Here is a 24,711-nt window from a genome sequence, read left to right on the forward strand (position 1 = left end):
ACACCACCTCAGAGAAGTGTCTTTTTTGTGTCGGACCCCAGGAAGACTAGCTAATCTCATGGCATTAGCTAATGGGGATCCTAATAAACAAACAAACAAACAAACAAACAAACAAACAAACACTACACCTTCAACCTTTACTCCCCCTGGTGGCCAGGACAGGACGCGTCCTAACTATTCCCACCGTAGTTGGGGTAGACCACGCCAACTTCTTGAATATGAAGGGGTGTTTTTTTTTTCTTTTTCTCAAACACAAACACAATCACTGACACTAAGAATAGGCGCCGCCGAGTTGCATACAGAGATGGGTAACCTATATCTAATCGTGCACCCCGTGTTACGTGAAGAACAAGATACAGAGAACACCCCTACATATTCCAGAAGTTGGCGTGGCGTGGGCATGGTCTACCCCAACTACGGTGGGAATCGTTAGGACGCGGACAGGACAGGACATCTACCCTCCCTCCCTTCCCCTCTCAGTCTCTCCTCTCCCCCTTCAACATCCACCTACCCAACCAACCTCCCCCCCCCCCCCCACCCACTCCCACACCCAACCACCTACACACAACTACACACACACAACTACACACCCCCACCCATACACACACACACACCGTCCTACCCAACCTCCTACCCAACCTCCTACACACTGACCTACACACCCACATACACCCACTCCCTCTCCCACTCCCCCCGCCCCCCAGACCTGCGTATGTGTTGGCCTGTGCCAGCAGCATGCAGCAGGCGTGCAGGTCGGCGAAGGCCCTGATGCCCAGCACGTTGGAGGGGTGCAGCTGGGCGCACAGGAAGTCGCAGCACGCCCTCCGCACCTCCGCCAGCTGCAGCAGCCCCGCAGCAGGCAGCAGCACCTACACACACACACACACACACACGCATACACACACACACGCATGCACGCACGCACGCATATACGCATGCATGCACACACACACACACACGCATACACACACACACACACACACACACGCATACACACACACACACACGAGTAATATACAAACAAACAAACACAAGAGAGATAAAAAGAGATATGAGGAAGACAGACAGAGAGAAACACTCGGACAGAGAGGGCCATACAGTTTGGTGTGTGTGTGTGTGTGTGTGTGTACCTGGACGTTGTCCTCGGTTACGTGCAGCGTGGAGGTGTAGATGTGTGTGTGTGTGTGTGTGTGTGTGTGTGTGTACCTGGACGTTGTCCTCGGTTACGTGCAGCGTGGAGGTGTAGATGTGTGTGTGTGTGTACCTGGACGTTGTCCTCGGTTACGTGCAGCGTGGAGGTGTAGATGTGTGTGCGTGTGTGTGTACCTGGATGTTGTCCTCGGTTACGTGCAGCGTGGAGGTGTAGATGTGTGTGTGCGTGTGTGTACCTGGACGTTGTCCTCGGTTACGTGCAGCGTGGAGGTGTAGATATGTGTGTGTGTGTGTGTACCTGGACGTTGTCCTCGGTTACGTGCAGCGTGGAGGTGTAGATATGTGTGTGTGTGTGTGTACCTGGACGTTGTCCTCGGTTACGTGCAGCGTGGAGGTGTAGATGTGTGTGTGTGTGTGTGTACCTGGACGTTGTCCTCGGTTACGTGCAGCGTGGAGGTGTAGATGTGTGTGTGTGTGTGTGTACCTGGACGTTGTCCTCGGTTACGTGCAGCGTGGAGGTGTAGATGTGTGTGTGTGTGTGTGTACCTGGACGTTGTCCTCGGTTACGTGCAGCGTGGAGGTGTAGATGTGTGTGTGTGTGTGTGTACCTGGACGTTGTCCTCGGTTACGTGCAGCGTGGAGGTGTAGATGTGTGTGTGTGTGTGTGTGTGTACCTGGACGTTGTCCTCGGTTACGTCCAGGGTGGAGGTGTAGATGTGTGTGTACCTGGACATTGTCCTCGGTTACGTGCAGCGTGGAGGTGTAGATGTGTGTGTGTGTGTGTGTGTGTGTGTGTGTGTACCTGGACGTTGTCCTCGGTTACGTGCAGTGTGGAGGTGTAGATGTGTGTGTGTGTGTGTGTGTACCTGGACGTTGTCCTCGGTTACGTGCAGCGTGGAGGTGTAGATGTGTGTGTGTGTGTACCTGGACGTTGTCCTCGGTTACGTGCAGGGTGGAGGTGTAGATGTGTGTGTACCTGGACGTTGTCCTCGGTTACGTGCAGCGTGGAGGTGTAGATGTGTGTGTGTGTGTGTGTGTGTGTACCTGGACGTTGTCCTCGGTTACGTGCAGCGTGGAGGTGTAGATGTGTGTGTGTGTACCTGGACGTTGTCCTCGGTTACGTGCAGCGTGGAGGTGTAGATGTAATCCACCAGCAGACCCAGAGTCCAGCCGTCCACCTCCCTGATACGCACACGCTTAGCCCTGCTCTCTGCCATCTCCCCTGCACACACACACACACACACACACACACGCACACACACACGCTTAGCTCTGCTCTCTGCCATCTCCCCTGCACACACACACACACACACACACACATAGCTCTGCCCTCTGCCATCTCCCCTGCACACACACACACACACACACACACACGCTTAGCTCTGCTCTCTGCCATCTCCCCTGCACACACACACACAGACACACACACACACACACACACACACGCTTAGCTCTCTGCCATCTCCCCTACACACACACACACACACACACACACACACACACACGCTTAGCTCTGCTCTCTGCCATCTCCCCTACACACACACACACACACACACACACAGACACAGACACACACACACACACACACACAGACACAGACACAGACACACACACACACACACACAGACACAGACACAGACACAGACACACACACACACACACACACACACACACACAGACACAGACACACACACACACACACACAGACACAGACACACACACAAACACACACACACACACCCCTACCTGTGAACATGGCGTGGAAGTATGGGCTCCCAGCAGCCAGCACCACGCGATGGGCAGAGATCTCTACGTCCTCCGCTGCTATGGTGACATCACACAACAGGCTCTGACTGGGGGGGGGGGAGAGAGAGAGAGAGAGAGAGTCTGTCTGTCTGTCTGTCTGTGTGTCACCTGCGTAGCTGGTTCATAACAGTGAAGGCCTGTCTGTCTGTCTGTCTGTCTGTCACCTGCGTAGCTGGTTCATAACAGTGAAGGCCTGTCTGTCTGTCTGTCTGTCACCTGCGTAGCTGGTTCATAACAGTGAAGGCCTGTCTGTCTGTCTGTCTGTCTGTCTGTGTGTCTGTGTGTCTGTCTGTCTGTGTGTCTGTCTGTCTGTCTGTCACCTGCGTAGTTGGTTCATTACAGTGAAGGCCTTCTTCATGTGTTGGGGGTTGAGGGTGACAGGCTGCTTCTCCCCCTCCTCCTCCTTAGAGTCCAGGGGCGTGTGTGACAGCCTGGTACACCTGCCACACACACACACACACACACACACACACACACACACACACACACAATGTTTAACCCATCATGTTGGATTGTAAAGCTGGGTTATTAACCTAACGATACATCACTGCCTAATTGACAATTAATTGCATTTGAAGACATCCCATCACACTTGCAAATTACAGACCCCCCCCCCCCCCACACACACACACACATACAGCAACCCCCCACACACAGCAGCCACCCCCTTCAAGCATGCACACACACACACACACACACACACACTACCACCCACATCACACACTACCACCCACATCACACACTACCACCACCGCATCCTCCTCGCTCTCAACATCCCCCCGGATCGGCCCACAAATGCTTTTTCAACACTACCCTCCCTCCCACCCTCCCTCCCTCCCACCCTCCCTCCCTCCCTCCCACCCTCCCTCCCCTCCCTCCCCTCCCTCCCTCCCACCCTCCCTCCCCTCCCTCCCTCCCTCCCTCCCTCCCTCCCTCCCTCCCTCCCCTCCCTCCCTCCCTCCCTCCCTCCCCACCACCGTGCAGCCTTACAGGGGATGGATGTCCTGCATGTCGTCGGGGCGTTTCAGAGGCTGAAAGCTGGGGGCGGCGGTGTGCACCATTCCATATCCACACGGACGTCTTCTTCTCCACGAACAGACCCAGACCCCCACCCAGACCCCCACCCAGACCCCCACCCAGACCCAGACCCAGACCCAGACCCCCACCCCGATGTTTAAGGCGATGAGGCGACGATCTCCATCCAGTCCACAGCAGCAGTCTCCTATAATAACTCCTATAATAAACGGCGTTGCCTCCTACAATAAACGGCGTTGTTGCATACGGGCTTGCAACGCACGGCGTTGTTCTCCACGGTGACACACGCACTACGCCAGGCAGGCTACACGGGGGTTGACGACACCCGATGCCGCAGTCAGGACAGGTCGGTGGTTGTTCGTGTCCCCCAGGTGTGGATGATGGGGTGTCGGGGTGTCGGGGGTGGGAAAGGCGCTGTTATTTTTCCTGCCGCTGATTAAGACGCACGAACACAGCCCCCCCTAAACACGAACACAGCCCCCCCTAAACACGAACACAGCCCCCCTAAACACGAACACAGCCCCCCCTAAACACGAACACAGCCCCCCCTAAACACGAACACAGCCCCCCCTAAACACGAACAAGGAGTTTCTGTCCGCAAAGACGCTCCTCTGGCTGGACCGAGCCTGGGCAGACGCGCTGCCTCCCTCTAGCTGTGGGAGACTACACAACTGAGACTGTCATTAAACCTGTCATTAAACCTGTCATTAAACCTGTTAAACCTGTCATTAAACCTGTCATTAAACCTGTTAAACCTGTCATTAAACCTGTTAAACCTGTCATTAAACCTGTCATTAAACCTGTTAAACCTGTCATTAAACCTGTTAAACCTGTCATTAAACCTGTCATTAAACCTGTCATTAAACCTGTTAAACCTGTCATTAAACCTGTCATTAAACCTGTCATTAAACCTGTTAAACCTGTCATTAAACCTGTTAGACCTGTCATTAAACCTGTTAAACCTGTCATTAAACCTGTCATTAAACCTGTCATTAAACCTGTTAAACCTGTCATTAAACCTGTCATTAAACCTGTTAAACCTGTCATTAAACCTGTCATTAAACCTGTCATTAAACCTGTCATTAAACCTGTTAGACCTGTCATTAAACCTGTTAAACCTGTCATTAAACCTGTCATTAAACCTGTCATTAAACCTGTTAGACCTGTCATTAAACCTGTTAAACCTGTCATTAAACCTGTCATTAAACCTGTCATTAAACCTGTCATTAGACCTGTCATTAAACCTGTCATTAAACCTGTCATTAAACCTGTCATTAAACCTGTCATTAAACCTGTCATTAAACCTGTTAAACCTGTCATTAAACCTGTCATTAAACCTGTTAAACCTGTTAAACCTGTCATTAAACCTGTCATTAAACCTGTTAGACCTGTCATTAAACCTGTTAAACCTGTCATTAAACCTGTTAAACCTGTCATTAAACCTGTCATTAAACCTGTCATTAAACCTGTCATTAGACCTGTCATTAAACCTGTCATTAAACCTGTCATTAAACCTGTCATTAAACCTGTTAAACCTGTCATTAAACCTGTTAAACCTGTCATTAAACCTGTCATTAAACCTGTCATTAAACCTGTTAAACCTGGTATTAAACCTGTCATTAGACCTGTCATTAGACCTGTTAAACCTGTCATTAAACCTGTCATTAAACCTGTTAAACCTGTCATTAAACCTGTCATTAAACCTGTTAAACCTGTCATTAAACCTGTCATTAAACCTGTCATTAAACCTGTTAAACCTGTTATTAAACCTGTTAAACCTGTCATTAAACCTGTCATTAAACCTGTTATTAAACCTGTTATTAAACCTGTTAAACCTGTTATTAAACCTGTCATTAAACCTGTCATTAAACCTGTCATTAAACCTGTCATTAAACCTGTTAAACCTGTCATTAAACCTGTCATTAAACCTGTCATTAAACCTGTCATTAAACCTGTCATTAAACCTGTCATTAATCCTGTCATTAAACCTGTCATTAAACCTGTCATTAAACCTGTTAAACCTGTCATTAAACCTGTCATTAAACCTGTTATTAAACCTGTCATTAAACCTGTCATTAAACCTGGTATTAAACCTGTCATTAAACCTGTCATTAAACCTGTCATTAAACCTGTCATTAAACCTGTTATTAAACCTGTCATTAAACCTGTTAAACCTGTCATTAAACCTGTCATTAAACCTGTTAAACCTGTCATTAAACCTGTTAAACCTGTCATTAAACCTGTCATTAGACCTGTCATTAGACCTGTTAAACCTGTCATTAAACCTGTTAAACCTGTCATTAAACCTGTTAAACCTGTCATTAGACCTGTCATTAAACCTGTCATTAAACCTGTCATTAGACCTGTCATTAAACCTGTCATTAAACCTGTCATTAGACCTGTTAGACCTGTCATTAAACCTGTTAAACCTGTCATTAAACCTGTCATTAAACCTGTCATTAAACCTGTTAAACCTGTCATTAAACCTGTCATTAAACCTGTCATTAAACCTGTTAAACCTGTCATTAAACCTGTCATTAAACCTGTTAAACCTGTCATTAAACCTGTCATTAAACCTGTCATTAAACCTGTCATTAAACCTGTCATTAGACCTGTCATTAAACCTGTCATTAAACCTGTTATTAAACCTGTCATTAAACCTGTTAAACCTGTTAAACCTGTCATTAAACCTGTTAAACCTGTCATTAAACCTGTTAAACCTGTCATTAGACCTGTCATTAAACCTGTCATTAAACCTGTCATTAGACCTGTCATTAAACCTGTCATTAAACCTGTCATTAAACCTGTTAAACCTGTCATTAAACCTGTTAAACCTGTCATTAAACCTGTCATTAAACCTGTTAAACCTGTCATTAAACCTGTCATTAAACCTGTTAAACCTGTCATTAAACCTGTCATTAAACCTGTCATTAAACCTGTTAAACCTGTCATTAAACCTGTCATTAAACCTGTTAAACCTGTCATTAAACCTGTCATTAAACCTGTCATTAAACCTGTCATTAGACCTGTCATTAAACCTGTCATTAAACCTGTCATTAGACCTGTTAGACCTGTCATTAAACCTGTTAAACCTGTCATTAAACCTGTCATTAAACCTGTTAAACCTGTCATTAAACCTGTCATTAAACCTGTTAAACCTGTCATTAAACCTGTCATTAGACCTGTCATTAAACCTGTCATTAAACCTGTTATTAAACCTGTCATTAAACCTGTCATTAAACCTGTCATTAAACCTGTCATTAAACCTGTCATTAGACCTGTCATTAAACCTGTCATTAGACCTGTCATTAAACCTGTCATTAAACCTGTCATTAAACCTGTCATTAAACCTGTTAAACCTGTCATTAAACCTGTCATTAAACCTGTTAAACCTGTCATTAAACCTGTCATTAAACCTGTCATTAAACCTGTTAAACCTGTCATTAAACCTGTCATTAAACCTGTTAAACCTGTCATTAAACCTGTCATTAAACATGTCATTAAACCTGTCATTAGACCTGTCATTAAACCTGTCATTAAACCTGTCATTAAACCTGTTAAACCTGTCATTAAACCTGTCATTAAACCTGTCATTAAACCTGTTAAACCTGTCATTAAACCTGTCATTAAACCTGTTAAACCTGTCATTAAACCTGTCATTAAACCTGTTAAACCTGTCATTAAACCTGTCATTAAACCTGTCATTAAACCTGTCATTAAACCTGTCACTAAACCTGTCATTAAACCTGTCATTAAACCTGTCATTAAACCTGTCATTAAACCTGTCATTAAACCTGTCACTAAACCTGTCATTAAACCTGTCATTAAACCTGTTAAACCTGTCATTAAACCTGTCATTAAACCTGTCATTAAACCTGTTAAACCTGTCATTAAACCTGTCATTAAACCTGTTAAACCTGTCATTAAACCTGTCATTAAACATGTCATTAAACCTGTCATTAGACCTGTCATTAAACCTGTCATTAAACCTGTCATTAAACCTGTTAAACCTGTCATTAAACCTGTCATTAAACCTGTTAAACCTGTCATTAAACCTGTTAAACCTGTCATTAAACCTGTCATTAAACCTGTCATTAAACCTGTTAAACCTGTCATTAAACCTGTCATTAAACCTGTTAAACCTGTCATTAAACCTGTCATTAAACCTGTCATTAAACCTGTCACTAAACCTGTCATTAAACCTGTCATTAGACCTGTCATTAAACCTCATTAATGGAGATGAGGCTGTGGCATTGTTGCCATTACCAACATGTTTCTATTAAGTCGAAGCCTTAAAAAACAAACAGATGCATTGCAGACGGGGAACCCGCCTTGCCTATCCTATGGTAGGGTAAACAAATAGGCTAAACATTGATACATTTCCCAGTGTTGATAATAATAATAATAATAAGTAATAACCATTATTTGTATAGCACTTTTCGTGAAAACGTTGCAGCTCAAAGTGTTTTATCTATCATCTATCATAGAGACATCTATCATCTATCATAGAGACATCTATCATCTATCATAGAGCAATCTATCATCTGTCATAGAGACATCTATCATCTGTCATAGAGACATCTATCATCTATCATAGAGACATCTATCATAGAGACATCTATCATCTATCATAGAGACATCTATCATAGAGACATCTATCATCTGTCATAGAGACATCTATCATCTGTCATAGAGACATCTATCATCTGTCATAGAGACATCTATCATAGAGACATCTATCATCTGTCATAGAGACATCTATCATCTGTCATAGAGACATCTATCATCTGTCATAGAGACATCTATCATAGAGACATCTATCATCTATCATAGAGACATCTATCATCTGTCATAGAGACATCTATCATCTGTCATACAGACATCTATCATCTATCATAGAGACATCTATCATCTATCATAGAGACATCTATCATAGAGACATCTATCATCTATCATAGAGACATCTATCATAGAGACATCTATCATCTGTCATAGAGACATCTATCATCTGTCATAGAGACATCTATCATCTGTCATAGAGACATCTATCATAGAGACATCTATCATCTATCATAGAGACATCTATCATCTGTCATAGAGACATCTATCATCTATCATAGAGACATCTATCATCTGTCATAGAGACATCTATCATCTATCATAGAGACATCTATCATCTATCATAGAGACATCTATCATCTGTCATAGAGACATCTATCATCTGTCATAGAGACATCTATCATCTGTCATAGAGACATCTATCATAGAGACATCTATCATCTATCATAGAGACATCTATCATCTGTCATAGAGACATCTGTCATCTGTCATAGAGACATCTATCATCTGTCATAGAGACATCTATCATCTGTCATAGAGACATCTATCATCTGTCATAGAGACATCTATCATCTGTCATAGAGACATCTATCATCTATCATAGAGACATCTATCATCTGTCATAGAGACATCTATCATCTGTCATAGAGACATCTATCATCTGTCATAGAGACATCTATCATCTGTCATAGAGACATCTATCATCTGTCATAGAGACATCTATCATCTGTCATAGAGACATCTATCATCTGTCATAGAGACATCTATCATCTATCATAGAGACATCTATCATCTGTCATAGAGACATCTATCATCTGTCATAGAGACATCTATCATCTGTCATAGAGACATCTATCATCTGTCATAGAGACATCTATCATCTATCATAGAGACATCTATCATCTGTCATAGAGACATCTATCATCTGTCATAGAGACATCTATCATCTGTCATAGAGACATCTATCATCTGTCATAGAGACATCTATCATCTGTCATAGAGACATCTATCATCTATCATAGAGACATCTATCATCTGTCATAGAGACATCTATCATCTGTCATAGAGACATCTATCATCTGTCATAGAGACATCTATCATCTGTCATAGAGACATCTATCATAGAGACATCTATCATCTATCATAGAGACATCTATCATCTGTCATAGAGACATCTATCATAGAGACATCTATCATCTGTCATAGAGACATCTATCATCTGTCATAGAGACATCTATCATCTGTCATAGAGACATCTATCATCGATCATAGAGACATCTATCATCTATCATCTGTCATAGAGTCATCTATCATAGAGACATCTATCATCGATCATAGATACTGTACATCTATCATCGACATCTATCATCTATCATAGATACATCTAGCATGTCTAAAACTCAGGAAATGTTTAAGCGAGACCTCAAAACCTACTTATTCAATGTCGCCTTTTGCTACTAAGGGAGACATTGGACATTATAGAACTAGGATCACTAGGCCATTACACCATACTCGTGTTTTGAGATTTGTGTTGACAGGAAAAAGGACCCGGGTGCTGATGAGGCACTGTGAGCTCCCAGTAGCACCTAGAGCAGTACTGGAACCGGTACAAGGGTGTACCAGGACCACCATCAGGTTGTATTGCTGTCATCTTTATTGTGTTGTTGCATCATAACTGTGCTTAAGATTCTCTTTTGGCAGGACCTGTGCCCTTGCTGGATGCAGAACGATGCAGATATAACACTAAATTTATGGACAGTGTGTACGCCGATAATATGCAAGGAACTTTTCCTGGATACATGGTGTACAGGTTTTTCGCCCTTGCTTGCTTGCTTTGTGCCGGTGGTCCTTGGCCTCCCCTTGGGGGCCCCCGGCTGCCCCGTGTGCCTGGTCTGTTCCGCCACCGGGGCACCTGCTTGGCCGTCCTTGTGCGGGGCCTCTTTGGTCTGTGCTTGCTTGGCTGGGCCGGGTGTGCTGGTGGTGGGGTGGGCTGGGTGTGTGGAGCGGCGGGGGCTCCCCGGGGGGGGGTGTGGGGATCCACCGCTGGGTGCTGGTAGGCAAACTGGCTAGTAGTCGCTCTATGTGTAGAGGGCTGCAAGGGAATTTTCCTGGCTAGTGTAGAGGTTTTTACTTTTGCCTGCTCGCGGCTCTGTCAGTATTGATTGATTGATTGACTGAAAATGTTCATTGTGTGAAGCGCATTGAGTTGCATCTTGTAAGAAATACGCTATACAAATAAAATTTGATTTGATCTATCATAGAGACATCTATCATCTATCATAGAGACATCTATCATCTATCATAGAGACATCTATCATAGAGACATCTATCATCTGTCATAGAGACATCTATCATCTATCATAGAGACATCTGTCATAGAGACATCTATCATCTATCATAGAGACATCTATCATCTATCATAGAGACATCTATCATCTGTCATAGAGACATCTATCATCTGTCATAGAGACATCTATCATCTATCATAGAGACATCTATCATCTGTCATAGAGACATCTGTCATCTGTCATAGAGACATCTATCATCTATCATAGAGACATCCATCCCATTCCCAGTGAGTAAACACCCCATCTCTATATAACAGCAACTATATAAGACACAGACACACTTCACATAAAGAAACACATCTATTTATTATTTCGGTACAAAAAGAAGAAGTCATCCTACTGAAATATTTACACAGTGATGAAACAGTGATGCCCGCTCAGACACAGACACAGACTCAGACACAGACACAGTGTGTGTGTCAGTGAGTATGTATGTATGTATGCGTATATGTCAGTGTGTGTGTGTGTCAGTGAGTGTGTGTCAGTAAGTGTGTGTGTGTGTGTGTGTGTATGCATGTATGTATGCATGTATGCGTATATGTGAGTGTGTGTGTGTGTCAGTGTGTGTGTGCCAGTGTGTGTCAGTGTGTGTGTCAGTGTGTGTGTGTGTGTCAGTGTGTGTGTGTCAGTTCTGCTTCAGGGGTGCGGGGGGCAGGCTGGCGGAGGCCTGCTCCAGGAAGGCCAGGGGCCCGGGGGGGGGGGGCGGGTCAGAGGGCTTGTTGCGGTGCTGCACGCTCACGTCCTCCAGGACCTGCTGCCAGTGGTGCAGCTTGGACAGGTGCTTCTGCACCAGCAGCTCCTTCCTCTGCAGCTCGTTACGCAACTCTGACACGTCCTGGGGGGGGTTGTTTTGAATAATTATGTTTGTTATATTCATTTATTGTAATAATTGTGTCTGCTGAATGATGGGGGGGGGGAGAGAGAGAGAGACACAGAGAGAGGTAGGGAGAGAGAGAGAGAGAGAGAGAGACAGAGAGAAGAAGAGCACGTTGTTTTGAATAAAACTTTTTTTTTCCCATTTATTATAATAATAATAGTGTCTGCTGAATGACTCATGGCATACATGTTTACGCATGGCACGCCTCCCAATCAATCTGATTAAGAACACCTGTGCCTCGTGCCACAACCCTGTACAGTGGTAAATGAGTCCACAACCCCCTTCCTCTCATGGTACATTGCTTTTCTACAACAGCCGCCACATAATATCACAAATAAATACACAGTTGTAACATTAAATTAATGTATTTACAATCATTAGTCGTTTCAGAATACATATATCCTTCCGCCACAGAATAGAGTCACATAAACCAGATCAACCATTGCATCGTAGGTCAGCACAGGTGTTCTTAATCAGGTTGATTGGGAGGCGCGTTGATACTGGAGATGCGGTCTGAACTGTGGGTTGTTGTTGGGGTATTTACCACTGTTGCTAGCCAATCAGAATCCAGTATCCAAACATGCTGTTGTAGAAATGTATTTTTTAACAGGATGGTCGTACCTCTTTCTTTTTTCCCCCTTTTTTGGGGGGGGGTTATTTTTCCAGAGTGGGGCAGTCCCACTCATATTTTTCATTTTTATTGATAGATACAGTGGAGAATTAGACAGTAAGGATGGGTGAGAGAGAGAGGAGGGATGACATGCAGGATATGTCCTCGGCCGGGATTCGAACCGGGGACCCTGCGGTTACATGGTCGACGCTTAACCCGCTACGCCACCTGTCTTTTCTAACAGGGGTGTTAACATGTTAACAGGACGGTCGTACCTCCTTCACCACCTGCTCAGGTTTCTGCACAGACAGCTGGAGTCTCTTCTGCAGGAAGAAGCACTCTGTCTGCCGCGCCACGTCCAGGAACTTCTGTATGCACTGGTCCACACCTGAGACAGACAGACAGACAGACAGGTGAACACACTGGTCCACACCTGAGACTTAAAACAGTTCATGTCTGGAATGATGATGGCATTGAAACCCTAAAAGGCTGCTTTTCCTGTACCGACTGGGACCTCTTTCACGGTCTGGACCTTGAAGAGGCTACTGACACTATTACAGATTATATAAAGTATTGCAGAGATAACGTGTTACCCCTGAAATCTATAACTGTGTACCCTAACAACAAATCCCATATCACGAAGGAAATCAAAAAGTGCATAGTTCAGAAGAGAATTGCATTCAGGAATAAGGATCTTTTGGCCATGAGGAACATCCAAAAAGAACTGAATCACAAATTAAGGGGGGCCAAGAGGAAACAGAAAGAGACATTTGAATCCCACTGCTCTTCTATGAACACTAAAAAACTATGGGACTCCATGAAACATATGACTAACATGGCCCCAGCTAAAAGGTGCCTTAGTGTCCTAAACGAGGGTGAAAAAGCCAATGAACTTAACAATTTTTATGCCAGGTTTGAGACTGCCGACTTCTCGATGGAGCGAACAGTGGCTCTTCAGGCGCTGCCTGAGTTGGAAGCAAGTATCACCATTGAGCAGCGCGAGGTACAGAGACTGTTCGCTAACACCCGCCCTAGGAAGTCCTCTGGACCGGATGGCATCTCTGGGCTCATGCTAAAGTCCTGCAGTGAGGAGCTGGCTGAGGCCTGGTGTCCTATCTGCCAGAAGTCTCTGGACTCTCACACTGTTCCGTCCATCTGGAAAGACGCTATCATTATTCCTGTTCCTAAGAAGGCTAGCTGCAAGGAAAATAATGACCTGCGACCAGTTGCTTTGACATCTGTTGTAATGAAATGTTTTGAAAAATTCATTATATGTAAAGTGAAAAATGCAGTCAGTTGCTCTCTGGATCCTTTTCAGTTTGTGTATAGATGTAACACAGGCACAGATGATGCAACCTCAGCCATGGTGCACTTCATATCTAAGCACTTAGAGGACCCTACCTCCTATGTCACGACTCCTATTCGTTGATTTCAGTTCTGCTTTTAACACGATACAGCCGCACCTTTTAATTGAGAAGTTAAATGGGCTTAATGTCCCCCCCCCTCATTATAAAATGGTATCACTCCTTTTTAACTAACCGCACACAGCGGGTCAGTGTTAATGGCACTCTTTCGGAACCCAGAACCATAAGCACTGGTGCTCCACAGGGTATAGTCAGTTCCCCTGTGCTCTTTACTTTATACACAAACGAGTGCAGAAGCACCTACCCTAGCAACCGCATCATAACATTTTCGGATGACACTGCCATCCTTGCTTTAATCAAAAAGGACAGTGACCTAAATGACTATTATTCTGAAATCCAGAGGTTTGTTAAATGGTGTGATGTTAACTGCCTGGTTTTAAATGTTAAGAAAACTGAGGAGATGGTGTTCGACCCCAGAGGTGTTGGGGACCACAGGCCTGTGGTCATCCACAAACAATCCATCTCTCAGGTCGCCTCTTACAAATATCTTGGGGTTTTCATTGATAACTCACTCACCTGGAGCACTCATGTAGACAGCCTGTGTAGCAGATTACAACAACGTCTACACTTCCTACGCCGCCTTAGAGTTCATGGTGTTGACCCAAAATGTATGCTACTTTTCTACCAGTCTGTCTTAGAGTCTCATCAGATACGGCATTACATCTTGGTTTGGTAACCTATCTGTAAAACTAAGGTCCAAACTGGTCCGACTGATACAGACTGCATGGAAGATCATAGGGGTGAAAGACCACTCATCCCTGCAGTCTATTTTTGAACAGGCTACTCTCAGACAGGCTAGTAGAATTCTCATGAATCTCCCTCCCATGTCCTACATGCAGAGTATGAACTGCTGCCCTCTGGGAGGAGGTTCAGAGTCCCCCGCGCTAGATTAAATAGATTTAAAAATTATTTTATTCCCGTTTCTGTTAAACTTTTAAACTGCACCAGATGAATGTAACTTATCTTGCTTATCATTTTATTCCCACTCTTGTTTTAATCAGGTCCGCCGTTCTGTTTGTGTGCTAATATCCTGTATTGTCTGTTGCTCTTTGTCGGCTTCTGTGGGGTGTAAGCCCAATACAAATTTCCCAGTGATGGGACAATAAAGTGACTCTTGACTCTTGACTTGACAGACAGACAGGTGAACACACTGGTCTACAACCTGAGACAGACAGACAGACAGGTGAACACACTGGTCTTACACCTGAGACAGACAGACAGACAGACAGGTGAACACACTGGTCTTACACCTGAGACAGACAGACAGACAGACAGACAGACAGGTGAACACACTGGTCTTACACCTGAGACAGACAGACAGGTGAACACACTGGTCTACACCTGAGACAGACAGACAGACAGGTGAACACACTGGTCTTACACCTGAGACAGACAGACAGGTGAACACACTGGTCTTACACCTGAGACAGACAGACAGACAGACAGACAGGTGAACACACTGGTCTTACACCTGAGACAGACAGACAGACAGACAGGTGAACACACTGGTCTACACCTGAGACAGACAGACAGACAGACAGGTGAACACACTGGTCTACACCTGAGACAGACAGACAGACAGGTGAACACACTGGTCTACACATGAGACAGACAGACAGACAGGTGAACACACTGGTCTACACATGAGACAGACAGACAGACAGGTGAACACACTGGTCCACACCTGAGACAGACAGACAGACAGGTGAACACACTGGTCTTACACCTGTGACAGACAGACAGACAGACAGACAGGTGAACACACTGGTCTTACACCTGTGACAGACAGACAGACAGACAGACAGACAGGTGAACACACTGGTCTTACACCTGTGACAGACAGACAGACAGACAGACAGGTGAACACACTGTTGAGAAGAAGAAGCATAGCGGCACGCAACAACAACAACAACAACAACAACAACAACAACAACAACACAGGCTGCGTTCGTAAATTCGCTCTGAGCGCGCCGGAGCGCACACTGGGTTCAGCGTCACAAAGGGACCAAATAATTTGAAGTATTGGACAAGAGGCATTCCATGAGTGCTGATCAGGTTTCCGGAGCGTATTTACGAACGCAGCCTTAGTTCTCAGCGTTAACGCAAACAGCTGACAGACGGACGAGCCTCACCCGTCCGGATCTCCTCCTGGTCGGTTCCGTTCACGTAGTCCTGACTGACCAGGGAGGCGAAGCACGCCTGCAGAGACGGAAATGCACCGTAACATTAGATACATACTATACGCATAACGAGTCATAAGCATGTCTGTCTGTATGCCATACGCGTAACATAAGACCAGAGAAACCACAAACAAAATCATATCCATGGGGGCAAAACGATAAGATAGCACAACAAAACAGAACAAAGACACAAGGAAGGACACACAGCTCACTCACTCAGAACACAGCAAGAAAAGAAAGACAGAAATAAGAGCAAATCACCGTGGGAAAGAAAATAAATTATGAAGGATTTAAAAAATAAAAAGAAAGACAACCAATCTAATTACTAAGAATATGACGCAGGACCGAGATGAAATGAACGGCTCATGACGAAATGAGATCATCTTTCAGCTGCTTTTTGCTAGCATATCAGCCCAATAGAGCTCTCAGGTCTTCTGCTAGCATATCAGCCCAATAGAGCTCTCAGGTCTTCTGCTAGCATATCAGCCCGATAGAGCTCTCAGGTCTTCTGCTAGCATATCAGCCCAATAGAGCTCTCAGGTCTTCTGCTAGCATATCAGCCCAATAGAGCTCTCAGGTCTTCTGCTAGCATATCAGCCCAATAGAGCTCTCAGGTCTTCTGCTAGCATATCAGCCCAATAGAGCTCTCAGGTCTTCTGCTAGCATATCAGCCCAATAGAGCTCTCAGGTCTTCTGACGCTGGTTTTCTCTGTGTACCACATGTACAAAAGAAGAGGTTTGGTGAGGCTGCATTCTCATGTTATGCTCCAGATTGTGTCTCACTGCCAGTTTACATTAGGGATGCAACCTCAGCACATATGTTCAAGTCAAGACTAAAAACTCATCTTTTTAATATTGCCTTTAAATTACTAAATGATTAAATGATGATTATGTAATGATTGGAGCACTTTGAGCTGCAACGTCTCTCTCCCTCTCTCTCTCCCTCTCCCTCTATCTAATAAAATGATGATTATATAATGATTGGAGCACTTTGAGCTGCATCGTTTGCAGGAGAAGCTGCTATACAAATAAAAACAAATATGATTATATGTATATTATTATTATTATTATTATTATGATTATTCTGTCTGAAGCCCTGGGTGGATCAGAACCATCTCGTCTCACCTCGAAGGAGGCCTCCAGCTCGTCCACCAGCGTGCTCCTCCCCCCCGGGGCTGGGGCCAGGAGCCCCCCAGGGTTAGGGTTCGGGTTGGGCCCCCCAGGGCCGCCGACACCACCGTGAGGACCCCCGGGGGGCTGCTGGCCGGGGAACATGCTGCCACCCATGGAGGACGCCATCTTGGCTTTGGTTGTCTCTGTGCGGCTAGCGCATGCGCACTTGATGCTGATTGTCACAACGTCCTTCTTCTTTTCAATTTGAATGGCGGTTTGCGACCAACTTGAGGCGCATTACCGCCACCTACCGGACAGGGAAAACTTCTAAATAAAAAAATGTTTCTGGTTAGCGCATGCGCACCTGATGCTGATTGTCACAACTTCAGTAAATAAGTAAGTAAGTAAGTAAAGCGTTATTTATTTCGCGCCTATCGAACATGAAATGCAACTCAAAGCGCTTGTAACGTAACATGAGAACGTGATGCACCATAATAATAACCACCACATTTGATCCCAAAACGATTTATTTAACCCTTTTGGACCTAATTATATATTCATATTTTCATATTCCGGAATATGGCATTCCGATACAAGCACATTTGTGGTGTTTTCATATTACATCACAGAGCCAAAATGATATGACCGTTTTAAAGAGAAGAGCTAGGGCTTTTAAATGGTATCAATATTTATTTTATTATTTGAGAATAACTATCCTTTATCCAGCAGATTTCACACAGCAATCTTTACAAAAATCTTCTCCGGCTGCCATACTCCATCAGAAAACTGCATTTTAAACCATTTTACTTACAAGCTTGAAGGAAAGTTAGAGGGTATGAGGCATGCACAATTCTGTTGGCAATTCAGAATAGAAGACAGGTTAGAAATATCTTATATTGTTCAAGAGTAATGACCATTCTAGTGATTAGTGACATGGAGGAAAAAGAAAATCGGAATTGGGTTTTATAGGTTTTTAGTCAAGAATAAAAGTATGTTGTAATGTTTTGGCTGTAAAAATGTCAGATAATGTCCTGTGAGTAAATGGCTTTGCTCCTTTTGTCAGGATTACTTCAGCTTTCAATATCTGACATTACTGAAATGTTTTGAGGGAAGAAAAACACAAAAACGGAATTGATTTTAGAGGGTTTTTAGTGAAATATTAAATTGACTATACAAATGATTAAGAACAGACTATATACAAATGATTTAGAACCGACTATATACAGACAGGCCTACTGTACTCAGTCGTGGTACAGAGTGAAACAGTTCCTGTCGAGTTGAAGGCAGAGGCCCACACCACACTCTCTACATCTCCAAGGAGTGTTTCTTTTGCACAGAGTGCACCTCTTTCTCCCCAGGGTGGCTCTCACGGTCTTGCCCTTCCCCTGACCGTCGCTCACAGGGACAGGGAAATGGCCCTGGCTGGGGGTCCTCTCCGGCCTGCCATGCAGTGGCACTCCCAGGAGCTGGGCAGTCAGCTGCTCCTGGAAGTCCTGGCGTGTCATGTGTCCCTGAAACAGAATCAGAATCAGATTTACTCTTGCCGGGGGTTTTCACACATACATGTAATTTGCTTTGGAATGTTGGTGCATAACAATAAGTAGACAAGCATACAAAAGGTGCAAGGACAAGACAGGACAGTGCAAAATACAGTAGAGTACAATTACATACCTCCTGCTTGCTTTTACATAGCTCCTTGTGGACTATGTAGCTGTTTGTCAAACTAATGTCCACAAAGTGCTGGAACACAGTAATAGGCCACCGCCTGGTTTTGCGGTGGACAGAGTTTGTCCCCAGCATCTGGTCAGATGTATCAACACCCCCCATGTACTTATTATACTCCCCGACAGCTGTGGGCCTGGGGATGGGGACCCTCTCATTTTGTCCATCAGCTAGATAGATGGGAGAGAAAAGGAGGGTGCACATTGTCACAATGGTAACTCAATGTGTTTTGCTCCTGTCATTTATTCATCAACTGACAAAAGGTTACATTACAGCATTATGTCAATACCTGTCTTCTGCCAGCGCAGTACCGTCTCGCCAGTGTAGACTGGATGGACATTGGTGCACATGGACACCTCTCTCGTGTCCATCCACTTTACAAAGAGCAGGTTACCATCCCTGATCCACCGGATGGTTCCTCGTGGTGACCTTTGAGGTGTTTAAAAATTCACAAATAAAATCTAATGTATTATTACTATTCTGTCTAGATAGTATTATTATTACTGTTATTACCTTTTACACACAGCATTCTCCTGAGAGGATGGAGTGCCAACTCTACCCTGCCGGTAGGTTCCACATGCCCCGAATCCCTGCTGGCCGAGGTGTCTGAAGAGGGCTGGGCTGGTGTAGTAGTTATCACAATATATGTGATAACCAGAGCCCAGGAAGTTCTTGTTCACCAGGTCAGCCACAACATCAAACGACAGACCCTTCCCAGTGGCAAACTTGGACTTGCCGGTGTAGAGCCTGTAGTCGATGGTATAGCCATTTACATCGGCAAGAACAAAAAACTTCAGCCCCCACTTGGTGGGCTTTGCCCTCATGTACTGTTTTATGGACAACCGGCGGGCCTTGGTGGCGACCATCCTCTCATCGACAGAGATGTGTTGCCTGGGATGGTAAATGGCCATGCAGCGGTTCCTGATCATGCCATACAGTGGTCTGACCCAGTGGAGGAGGTCATATTCTTCAGTGCCCCTTTTTCTGTCATTCTCCACATCTTCCGTTGGATCGCTCATGTGGAGATTGGCAGACATTGCCATGAAGCGGTCTCTGGGCATCATGGTGGCGGGAAACGGCACATGGCCACGGGCCATGACAATATTCCAGCCAGATTTCTAAAAGACTCAGCTGCCTCCATTACCCCAATCATCACCCACATAATAAACCTCTCCATCAAACAGGGACACGTCCCCCTTGACTTTAAAATAGCAAGGGTAACCCCACTGTATAAAAAAGGAAGCAAATTAGACCCAGGCAACTACCGACCTGTTTCTATTCTTAATTCCATCTCGAAACTTATGGAAAAAATAGTTTATGAACAGGTTGATAGGTACCTTACCGAAAAAAATCTGATGTATGAATTTCAATCAGGATTCAGAACATCCCATTCCACTGACACATGCCTTCTCTATTTGAACGACCACATCAACCATGAGGTGGACTCGGGCAAGTACTGCGGCATGGTCATGCTGGACCTCCAGAAGGCCTTCGACACAGTAGATCACCACATATTGTTAGATAAACTGAAAGCAATTGGGTTCGATAGAACATCGGTGAGCTGGATGCAATCCTACTTAGAGGGGAGGGAACAGGTGGTTAGTGTGAACGGAACACTGTCCCCCCCCCTCCCAGTGACCTGCGGCGTTCCACAAGGAAGCATATTGGGACCTTTACTGTTCCTAATATATGTGAATGACATGTCATCAGCATGTGATTGCAATTTGTTCCTGTTCGCGGATGACTCGGCTCTGCTGGTCTCTGACAGGGACATATTGCAGGTGGAAAAAGCGCTAAGCACTGAACTGAGTAGAATCTGCATCTGGCTAGCTGACAATAAACTATCAATACACCTAGGTAAAACTGAAACCATCCTATACGGATCCCCATCTAAACTCAGAAAGGCTGAAAATTTTAAAATAAAAGTGGGTAACATTAATATCACAAGAAAAGAGGATATTACATACCTGGGCTCCATCTTAGAGGCAAATCTTTCCGGAGATAAAATGGCAGCAAAAGTAATCAAAAAAGTGAACCATAGAACTAGATTCTTGTACAGGATATCCTCACTTGTCAGTAAAAACACACTGAGGACCCTATCAGGAGCTCTCATTCAATGTCACTTCGACTATGCCGTAACATCATGGTACTATAGAACCACAAAGGCCCATAAAACAAGACTCCAGACAGCCCAAAATAAACTGGTTAGGCTTCTGCTAGGCCTCAACCCTAGGACACATCTAACCGCTGCTAATTTTTTGAGCCTTGATTGGCTACGAGTAGTTGACAGAGTGCAGCAGCTTGCACTGGGCCTGGTCTTCAAGATACGCTACACCACAAAGACACCCAAGTACCTGTCAACATACTTCCAAAAAGTGAACAACGTCCACACATACAACACCAGAGGAAGCTCCACGAACCACATTCAACCGCGGTGCACCACAAACAAGGGGTTAAACTCGTTTGCAAACTATGCAGTAAAAATGTGGAACGCCCTTCCTATAATCTTAAAGGAGTGCAAAACACTGCCCACCTTCAAAACCACTCTCAAAAAACATTTACAGGAGGCTGCAATCCGTAACTGGACCCTCTAAAACAACAAAAACAAAAACAAAAATCAGATTAAAAGACCCGAACTATCCACTGTACATACTTTGTGTTTTGTCCCCCGCCCCCACCTGTGGTGTATGTCCCCACCTGTCCTACCCGATACCTTATGTTTTGTTGTATTGTTCTTCCCATGATGGATGTACGTTTATCTTGTAGATAGTAATAGTTATTTGTCTGTATTATCTTGTAGATAGTACTAGTTTTTTTCTTATGTCTGTCTTACATGTAACGATGAATTGAAAATCAAGGACCCCAATTGAAATAAGCCAGTGGCTTTCTTGGGTTTTTATCCTTTTAGTTGACCTTGTATGTAATATGTACTTTCATGTACCTACTTCTGCAAACATTCTAATAAAGTTTTCAATCAATCAATCAAAAGATGGTTTCTTTCCTCCAGAAATCTCTCACCTTGGGCAGGCGCAGCACCGCCATGTAAAGCATGATGCCCAGGTACTGCTTCATGTCTGCAGGGGTCAACTCTCTCCACACAAATGTTTTGCCATTCTCTTTATTCTTTGCTGCTTTGCTGTTTGTGTTGTTACACAGCACTCTCATTATCTCCTCATCAAAAAACTGTAAAAATATTTCGCCTGGGGATGGATTCCCAGTGTTGAGAGGGGGCTGAACTCCGGGGCTCCTTTTGGGAGCAAACCGTGGTGGTTTGGGGGCAATGTCAGGGTCTGCCTCCGTCTTCCAACCGGTTGCTCTGATTGGTGACCGGCTTCTGAAGGTGTCACCACCGGGGTGTGCACTCTCTCCCCTCTCAGTACTTCCATCCCTCCCCTCAGAAGGCATGCTGCTAAAAGTAATGAATGAATGAATGAATGAATGAATGGTCTTTATTGTCATTGATATAGTACAGGTACCAAACAACGACATTTAGGAGGGGGGGCTCCCCTGGTGCTAGGAAAAAAATACTAAAAACAAGAAGGGAAAAGAGCTGGTTTACATAAATAAAGGCTATGTACACTATCCGCTATACTATACTATACAAATAAAACACTGTGCTGTACTCTATGCTATGCTATAAATATCCTAACATTTCCTATCTCTGAACCTTCTGTACCCGGTAATGTGGATAATATAACATAAGATTATAGCTTGAGTCTCATTCATCATCCCGAAGGAAAATATTATGCGAGTGACCCAAAAAGTTAGGCTACAAATGTTACAGGCTGCTACATACAAAGTTACTCACGCTGATGAAGACGAAATCACGTCCCCGTGTTCACTGTCGTCCTCTGAGAAAAGCCCGCGCTAACGAAAATGTTGTAAACCAAACACCCACGTGACTCATCCACAGAACGCTCTGCCAGCCAATCACTGTGAGTGAACTGACTCCACGTGACTCATCCACAGAACGCTCTGCCAGCCAATCACCGTGAGTAAACTGACTCTGAGAATGTCGTCACGTCACATTTTACCGTAATACCCTATATGTTGGTTGAAGTGCAACATCTCAGCTTTCAGGGACAGTTGGATTTTTTTTTCCGATAGCACAAACCGTTTAGACATTACGGTAATTACAACGTCGGGTGCGGATTTGTTCATGCGCCGTGCGCGGCGCATGCGCACTTGATGCTGATTGTCACAACTTAAGTAAGTAAAGCTTTATTTATTTCGCGCCTATCGAACATGCAAATGCAACTCAAAGCGCTTGTAAAGTAACATGAGAACGTGATTGCACCATAATAATATCCACCACATTTGATCCCAAAACTATTTATTTAACCACTGATATTACTAATGTAACTGTACACGCGTTGTGAATTATATCCATCCATTATTATTAATTATTATTTAATTAATTAATTAATTAATAATTATCCAGTTTGTCTGCTGGTAGCTCAGGTCGTTTGGTTGAGGAGTCCACGGCCAGATGAATCTCAATCAATCACTCCGCCCCGACAAAGGCCTGGGAACAAGTTCACCCAAAGAAGTTACAAATGTTACAAAACCATTGTCTCTAAACCTCCTTCCATGCTGCCTGTTCCACTGAGGAACTATGAGATATCATTTTACACAGTGTAGTATGTTGAGTTTTAATTTTACATTTGATTAACGCTTATTATTATTGTTGTTGTAAGTCGCTTTAGACAAAGCGAAAAGGAGGAATAGAGGCTGTGTCTCAGGAGGTAGAGGCTGTGTCTCAGGAGGTAGAGGCTGTGTCTCAGGAGGTAGAGGCTGTGTCTCAGGAGGTAGAGGCTGTGTCTCAGGAGGTAGAGGCTGTGTCTCAGGAGGTAGAGGCTGTGTCTCAGGAGGTAGAGGCTGTGTCTCAGGAGGTAGAGGCTGTGTCTCAGGGGGTAGAGGCTGTGTCTCAGGAGGTAGAGGCTGTGTCTCAGGAGGTAGAGGCTGTGTCTCAGGAGGTAGAGGCTGTGTCTCAGGAGGTAGAGGCTGTGTCTCAGGAGGGAGAGTCGCCGTCTAATGATCGCAAGGTTGGCAGATCGGCGGTTCGAGCCCCGGCTGGCCACATGTCGAAGTGTCCTTGGGCAAGACACTGAACCCCAAATTGCTCCCAGTGAGCGGGCCGGCCGGCGCCTTGCATGGCAGCTTGCCTCCATTGGTGTGTGAATGTGTGTGTGAATGGGTGAATGAGAGGCCGTTGTAAAGCGCTTTGGATAAAGGCGCTATGTAAGTCAGTCTGTTTAATGACTGATGAATAAAAGGATTAGTTGTAACATCAATTGTTTAATGAACTTGGAACACACACACACACACACATGTCCGGAGGCTAGCTACTACATGTTAAAGGTCATTGTTTGGATCCTGAAACATTGGGGGCTTAGCCCAGGCTACGTTTGGTCAGCAGAGTTTCTGATTGCTGGGTCGTCCATCAGGCGGGGGGGGCAGAGGGGGGACAGCTGAGTTTTTGATCGACGCCGATGCGGTTCTGTGACTCAGAATCCTGTACCCCAGAAAAGATTCATGTGTTGGTGTGCCCCGCGTGCAGGGTTCCACAGTAACGCTGTTTTACTTGTCCAGACCAAGTAAAACT

The 24,711-nt window shown here is 44.7% G+C and overlaps 2 protein-coding genes across 2 annotated transcripts in view; both read right to left on the minus strand.

The window, feature by feature from the left end:
• Nucleotides 1-4,019, minus strand: part of klhl2 (kelch-like family member 2) — a gene marked incomplete at both ends in the record, with an annotated part of 9,921 nt that extends 5,902 nt beyond the window's left edge. Inside the window, 5 exons of the mRNA XM_080526635.1 lie at nucleotides 707-869; nucleotides 2,253-2,374; nucleotides 2,899-3,005; nucleotides 3,279-3,398; nucleotides 3,949-4,019. Coding sequence (XP_080382761.1) covers nucleotides 707-869; nucleotides 2,253-2,374; nucleotides 2,899-3,005; nucleotides 3,279-3,398; nucleotides 3,949-4,019 — 583 coding nt within the window. The remainder of the gene's footprint in view (nucleotides 1-706; nucleotides 870-2,252; nucleotides 2,375-2,898; nucleotides 3,006-3,278; nucleotides 3,399-3,948) is intronic.
• A 7,479-nt stretch (nucleotides 4,020-11,498) lies between these two features.
• On the minus strand, nucleotides 11,499-17,570 carry med28 (mediator complex subunit 28; the record flags this gene model as incomplete). Its single annotated transcript, XM_080526646.1, has 4 exons — nucleotides 11,499-12,015; nucleotides 12,943-13,055; nucleotides 16,224-16,290; nucleotides 17,397-17,570. The coding sequence occupies 4 exons, from the start codon at nucleotides 17,568-17,570 to the stop codon at nucleotides 11,806-11,808; spliced, it is 564 nt and encodes a 187-aa protein (XP_080382772.1). The 3' UTR covers nucleotides 11,499-11,805.
• Between the last annotated feature and the right edge of the window lie 7,141 nt (nucleotides 17,571-24,711).

The sequence above is a fragment of the Nansenia antarctica genome (assembly GCF_963989245.1).
Source record: "Nansenia antarctica genome assembly, chromosome: 3".
In the NCBI taxonomy this organism is placed as follows: Eukaryota; Metazoa; Chordata; class Actinopteri; order Argentiniformes; family Microstomatidae; genus Nansenia; species Nansenia antarctica.